Raw genomic sequence first — 6,998 nt, forward strand, 5'->3', positions numbered from 1 at the left:
TTAGCTTTAAACTTTACTCAGGTGTTTCCCTTTTCTTCTCTACATACCAGTGTATTATTATGTTTGCGATTTTTTTAAACGGCGTTGACTTCATTATAGTTGGATTATACAGTTGACCTGTGGTGTTTTTCTACCAAGATGTCGGATAAGAAGGGTACTTCAAGTTTTAAGCGTTGTACTTCTTGTAAGGACAAGTTGCCTAACAGTGATTCGCATGATGACTGTGTATACTGTTTGGGACTGGCCCGCCTTTCAGTGCAGTCTCCATGTGACATTTTTCAGAGTTTCAGCCAACGCACTCTTAATGAGTGCAAAAATAAACTCATTCTGAAAGGGTTACTCAAGTCTCCCTTCCCAGAGGCCATTTCTGCGATGGAGATCTCAACCCCTCCGTCTAAGAACAAAAAGGGATCCCACTCTATTCTTTCTTCACCAGTGGGTGATCAGAGCAAGCCTGGGAAATCAAAGGTCCCTAAGGTATCATCGGAGCATAAATCTGTCTCTTTGGCTCCGACCATTTCAAAACCTTCGATACCGATGCCTGTTTTGGCATCAGTCCTGCCTCCGGCATGGATCATAGACCTTACTACGCCTATTTTGACTTTGGCATCTGTAGCAACTTCGGCTCAGGGCACACCTTCAACTACGCCATTACTTTCCATTTTGGAACCATTTCGGCTCCGAGTGCCACTTCAGCACTGAGCATTGTACCAACCTCACTAGATGTGACCCCTTTACTTCTGGTCTTGAAACTAGAGATTTTGATGCCGGCAGACCTTGCACTATGGACCCAATACTCCATGGATCCATTTTTGGGCCAAGCGTATAGCCCATTCCTCAAACGTCCTGACTCTCTATCTGGAGTATCCACTAGATCCACCAGGAGCTTTTTGGAACATGACGTGATGCGTCTTGTAGACCAGCTGTTGTTAGCCAGGGGGATTCCCTCATTTTCTAAGACCAATCCACCTGCACGACTTGGGTTACCTTATCCACGGACTCCATCTTACAATCCTCCTTCGACCATCTTGGTTCTGAAGCCTTCTGCTCTGAAATCCTTCTTGTAACCCATCACCTCGGCACCTATGGTGCATCTCACACCAGCTCTGAGTTTATCCCTTTGGTCTTTGGTTCCCACTGAACCAGTCCTTCCTCAATCTGTGGATTGGGGAACGCGCACATCGGCCCGGGGTACAGAGCCACCTCTCTCTTCGGTTCCATCCTTTATGCCGATGGCTGCGTCCACGCCGATCCTGCTTGAGGCTCTATCCTTGGGGGTGGGTTAGTCTGAGCAGGATGTGACCCGAGTCCCGAGGTTGTTTTTCTCGGTTCGGGGCTCCCATCCCTCTTCGGGCGGACCTGCCTTCCATGAGATGGAGAGGGCTCTTGCTTCTGGCAGCACTGTCTTGATGTTGGAACACCAGTTTTCACCCCCCTGAGCTGCACAGACCACCCCCTTGGGACACTAGGCAGAGAAGCCGCAGGACATCCCTGTTCAGGTTACCCACTCTTCCGAATACTCCTCCAAGACCCCCACTGAGGAGCCCTCTCGAAAGAAGATGTGCAAGAGGAGGCACGTGGACTCATCTGAGGAGTCCTTAATGGAAGATATGGATTACGATGATGGTGAAGGGTCCCCATGGTCACCTCCTGATGTCTCCTTTGGAGACATCCTGGAAATTTTAAAGCAGAGAGGTGACTGGAAGCCCTCCAACCCTTCATCTGAGGAGTCCATGTTCCTGCAGGCTTTTCTTGCCCAGTCTTCTACCTCTTGGGTGACCCTGCCTGCCGACAAGCTCGTCCAACTCATCGTGCAGCATGCTTGGTAGAACCCTAATTCCACTGAGGTGATCCCTCGGAGACCAGATAAAATTCTTTCCAAACCCAAGGAGAACCCGCATTGGTCCAAAGGGTTACCAGTTGATGCTGTGATGGTGGCGGCGGCCACAAAAAAGGACTTGGCTGAGGAAAGTCCTGCTGTCCCCCCATCCAACAAGGGAGTCCCAGGCGGTGGACAGACTTGGGAAGCATGTTTTTGCATCAGGGACCTTTGCCATATGGTCCCTGAATTATTTGGCACATTTTACGAGGTTCCAGAGGGACTTGATCTCCGAACTCTCTGGGATGCTCGCAAGACAGTTGTCTGACAAGGCCAGAACAAAGTGGCCTCACAGCTCGCAACCCTGGAATCGATATCCAACTCATCCATGAAGTTGAAGTCACATGCAACTGAAGGGGCAGCTAGAGCAGTGGGTTCATGCACTATTATGAGGCATCATGCCTGGATGCGCATTTGTGACCTCATGGACCCCTTCAAGTCTTCCTTTCTGAATGCTCCCATTGAAGCTTCATCCCTGTTTGGCTCCAAAGTGAAGGACATGCTAGCCAGGTGCAAGCAAGATGGAAAGCCCCTGTTTGCCGTAGGTCTATGGTTTTCCAACCTTCAATGTACCTTCTCCAGAAATCAGAGGAGTGGAAAGATGTGGCATAAGAAATCTCCGGATTCTTGGTGATGATACTCCCAGAGGCAGAGGGGGTAATAATTCTGGAAGACACCCCTATAGAGGCAGAGGGAGTCCTCATAATCAGGGCTCCAGGGATTCCTTCTCTGGGCAGCCTTATCAGTGCTCCTGAGGAGCAGCCTGATTGCTTATCTCTGGAAGCAGTCAGGGGTCATTTCTCTCTCCACCAAGCTGCCTAGCAATCTATCACCACCAGTCGTTGGGTGCAGAGCATTATCACCAGAGGTTATACCATTCCCCTTTCTTGTCAGCTAAATTTCCCAAGAAAACTTCCTGACATTCCACCCAGTCAAAGGGAAGAAGCAGCTTTAAAGATTATAAATCTGTCTCAAAAAAGATTCATCCAACCTGTCCCACCAGACCAATGTGGCTCCGGATTTTACTCAAGATTCTTTTTGGTGCCAAAAAGATAGGGGACTGGAGACCCATTTTGAATCTCAGCAGCTTAAACAAGTCTGTCGCCCAAACCAAATTCTGGATGGTCACAGTTCAGTCCATTCTCCCCTTTTTAAGAGAAGGCGAGTGGATGTGCTGTATAGATTTCTGGGATGCATATTACCACATCAAGATGGACAAACACTCCAGGAGTCTGCTTCACTTCTAGCTAGGAGCCAGTCATTATGAATGCTGTGCCCTGCCGTTTGGTCTCTCTACAGCCCCCAGAGTGTTCACGAAATGCATGGCAGTGGTAACAGCTCACTTGAGAATAAAAGGATTCCAGGTGTTTCCATATCTAGATGACTGGCTCCTTACCCCCCCACCGGCATCTGCTGGTAACAGCACTACATTATACTCTCTCCATTGCAAAATTGTTGGGAATAATGATACATTGTGAGAAATCAAACCTTGTCACTACACAACAAATAGTTCATTGGAGCAGTGTTCAATACTCTGTCCTGTCTGGTATGACTCCCAGTTCGCAGACTCCACTGATTGAGGCTTCAGCTCCAGGTGATACTCTCACAAACAACAGTTTGTGCAAGGGAAGTTCTTCAGGCCCTAGGTTCTATGACAGTGTCAATCCCAATAGTACCTCTAGCAAAGCTACACATGCGGATTCTGGAATGGCTTCTTCTGTGTGAGTGGTTCCCAAACTATTACCCCCTCAGTTACCAGATTTAAATAACCATCTCTTGCAAACAGGACCTGCTTTGGTGGATGAGGCCAGATGTGGAACTTTGGAGTTGTCCATTTTGGTCTCCTCAGCCCACAGCCATTGTGACAATGGATGCTTCCCTGATTGGGTGGGGGGGACCATTTCCAGGGAACGGCTGTCCAAGGCACATGGTCCACCTCAGAGGCCCACCTGCATATCAATGTTTTGGAACTGAGAGCTGTGCTGTTAGCATTGCAGGTGTTCCATTAGGCTCTCCCTTCCGGGACAGTTACAATTCAATCAGACAATATGTCAGTGGTCTGGTATGTCAACAAGCAAGGAGGAACTGAGTCCTATCCCCTATGTTGAGAAGCCATGAGAATTTGGCAGTGGGCGATAGCTTCCAATCAGTTTCTAATAGCAACGCATATCCCGGGGAGTTCCAACGTGATTGTGGACAAGCTGAGCAGGTACATCCTCATGCCTCATGAGTGGTCCCTCAACGCCAAGGTGGCATTAGCAATCTTCAGCCACTGGGGCCAGTCCTGCTTCTGTCTTTTCGCCTCCTCATCAAACAGCAAGTGCAGCAGCTATTTTGCCCTACTTCGCCTGCAAGGGGAGTCACTGAGGGACGCTCTGACCTATGATTGGCCCACGGGACTTTTTTACACTTATCCTCCCATCCCACTATTTCTAAAGAAAGCTCTTCAGTTGAGATGCAAGGTGATCCTCATAGTCCCATTCTGGACTTGACAAGTTTGGTTCCCCTTCCTTCGGCCTCACCTAGTGTACCTGCCATGGATTCTGGACCCTCTACCAGATCTGATTACTCACCCCCAAGGGTTGAGTCACCCAAATCTGCCAGTCTCAAGCTGACAGCTTGGTTTCTCACTTCCACTAGTAGCCAGGCAAGCTAATCTCTCCTCACCTGTTCAAGACGTCATTCCGGCCGCTCACAACCCATCCACCAGAAGACTATATCATGATAAATGGAAAAGGTTCTCCATCTGGTCCACGGATAACATGCTAGACCCATATTCGGCTCCAGTTACTGCAGTGCTCCAATACTTGGCTAAGTTTTTTGATAATGGAGCCTCTGCCTCTACTGTACGAGTACATCTAGCAGCAATTTCCAAAATGGTATAGATGGCACTCCTCTTACCTCTTTGCGCCTTTACAAGGCTTTCCTCAAGGGGCTCTCTCATATCAGGCCTCCTGTCACACAGCCCATAGAATCATGGAACCTCACTTTAGTCCTTCAGTCTTTGACTCAAAAACCTTTTGAACCTGCTTCGAAGTGTGACCTAAAGTTTTTGCCTTGAAAATCCGTATTTTTGGTAGCCAATACCTCTGCCAGAAGAGTCTCGGAGCTACAGGCATTGTGTATCAAGAGGCCCTATCTGGTCTTTCATAAAGACAGAGTATCACATCAGACGAATCCATCCTTTCTTCTCAAAGTTGTTTCTGAATTCTCCATAAACCAGACCATTGATCTACCAATGTTCTTTCCGAATTTTGCCAGTAGAGGAGAGTATTGCCTTCACTCCTTAGACGTATTTAGACAATTGAGATTTTATCTAGACAGGACCAAACCTATCCGTAAATTGGAACAGCTTTCCATCTCCTGCTCTGGGCCCGGAATGGGAGAGGCTGTTTCCAAGGTTACTTTATCAAAATGGCTAAGGGACTGCATACATTTCATCTATTCCCTCAGTAATGAGCCCATGCCAAAAGTTAAAGCTCACTCCATGCCAAAAGTTAAAGCTCACTCCACTAGATCTATGGCAACATCTGCAGCTTTCCATTCCAGGGCTTTCATGGATGACATCTGTGCAGCAGCTACTTGGGCAAAGCCTCATACCTTTATCAATCATTACTAATTGGACTTGGTCTCCAGAGGGAGAGCTGCCTTTGGCTCAATGGTACTCAGGAATGTTCTTCCATAAGGACCACCCATGGACCTCAAGGTAGCTTGGGATTCTGTCCCATCAGTGATGAATGGAAAGATGATAAACAACATCAGATAAAGAAGTTATGTCTTACCATAGTGTTCCACCTGTGTTGTACATCTTCTTTCATTCATCACTTCCCACCCTCCTTCCCCCTCCAAAGGCTCCTGGGGGATGCTTTGGGTCTAAGTAGTGCCCTAGGGTAGTTGTGCAGAAGTGGCCTCGGCTTTACTTCCTTTTCTCTAGCAAACTGGGTCTGAGGTAACAGGGAGAAGGGCACTCTGGGCAGAGACTTAGCTCGAGAGTTTTTTAGCTGGCGGGAGCTTGGTAAAAAGGCCGACTTGTTTCCGAGGGCTTGGAACCGAACCCATGAGTAATGAATGAGAGAAGATGAACAACACGGATGGAATGTTATGGTAAGACATAACTTCTTTTTTTGGACATTGCTTAGGAAAGTTGGCTTTAGCTAGGTTTATGAAGTAATGAAGTAAAAAAATGCTGTTATGTCTGATTACTTGTTGCAGGTCCACATTGAAAGAAGAATGCAGAATGTTAGAACAAGACTGCAATTTCTTACAGGTAAGAGGTAGCATGCTGGACTTGCTTGTTGTTTTGTTTAATTTTTTTTAAAGGGTGCAGATACAGAATACTTTCTTCGTACAAGTCTTCATCCTCAGTTTGTTCCTTATATATCTAATCTAGTTTTTCTGAATTTCCTTCTGGTGTGATTCTCACATAAGTATTATTCGTTACATTTGTAAAAGGAACATAGTTTGCTTTACAAATCAATGCAAAAGAACAAATGACAGATAAATATGTAGTAGACTCTTCCCTGTTCAGGCAGTACAGGCTAGATGCATGGGTGCCTACTCTCTAACTGCCAGCATAGAGAGAAGTTTAATTTTAAATTCCAAATAAACTGATAGGCACTCAGTGGCAGATCCTCATCCTGCTATCACTAGATCATATGGGGGTTCAGCAATAAAAGAAATAGTCAGAAATGCTCCGCTGTATATCTTGGACACTCTTGACCTTAAAAAAAAGTTAGATAAATTAGGATCAAGCCAGACATGGTACTTGTCACCATCATTGTGAAAGAGCTTTACACTGTACTTCCACATGAGTACTGCATTGAAGTAGTTAAAGAATTCATGGGCACTGGGACTTCCACCAACTCCAGGTAAATACATGCAGTAGGTGAGCTTCTGGACAAAGTACTAAAAAACTACTTACATTTTAATCGGAGATGGAACAAACAAGCAAGGGGAATAGCCACAGGAGCAGTAATGACCCCAAGCCAGGCAAGCATAACCTTAGCCAAGTGGAAAGAAAATACCATCTACACCTGTAAGTATTTCCCATGTATCAGTAACAACAAATCCGTTTGATAAGGCACCAAAAAACTACTACTAAAACTTCAAAGGTGCCAAT

At 46.5% G+C, this 6,998-nt stretch overlaps 1 protein-coding gene across 1 annotated transcript in view; it reads left to right on the plus strand.

Annotated features, from left to right (window-relative positions):
- CCDC24 (coiled-coil domain containing 24) overlaps positions 1–6,295 on the plus strand; it is a 712,711-nt gene extending 706,416 nt beyond the window's left edge. The window contains exons 7-8 of the mRNA XM_044086785.1: positions 6,092–6,146; positions 6,200–6,295. Of these exons, the coding sequence (XP_043942720.1) occupies positions 6,092–6,146; positions 6,200–6,295 (151 nt within the window). The remainder of the gene's footprint in view (positions 1–6,091; positions 6,147–6,199) is intronic.
- The last annotated feature ends 703 nt before the right edge of the window (positions 6,296–6,998 follow it).

The sequence above is a fragment of the Protopterus annectens genome, chromosome 10.part0 (genome assembly GCF_019279795.1).
Source record: "Protopterus annectens isolate FY-2018-M chromosome 10.part0, PAN1.0, whole genome shotgun sequence".
Lineage (NCBI taxonomy): Eukaryota > Metazoa > Chordata > Ceratodontiformes > Protopteridae > Protopterus > Protopterus annectens.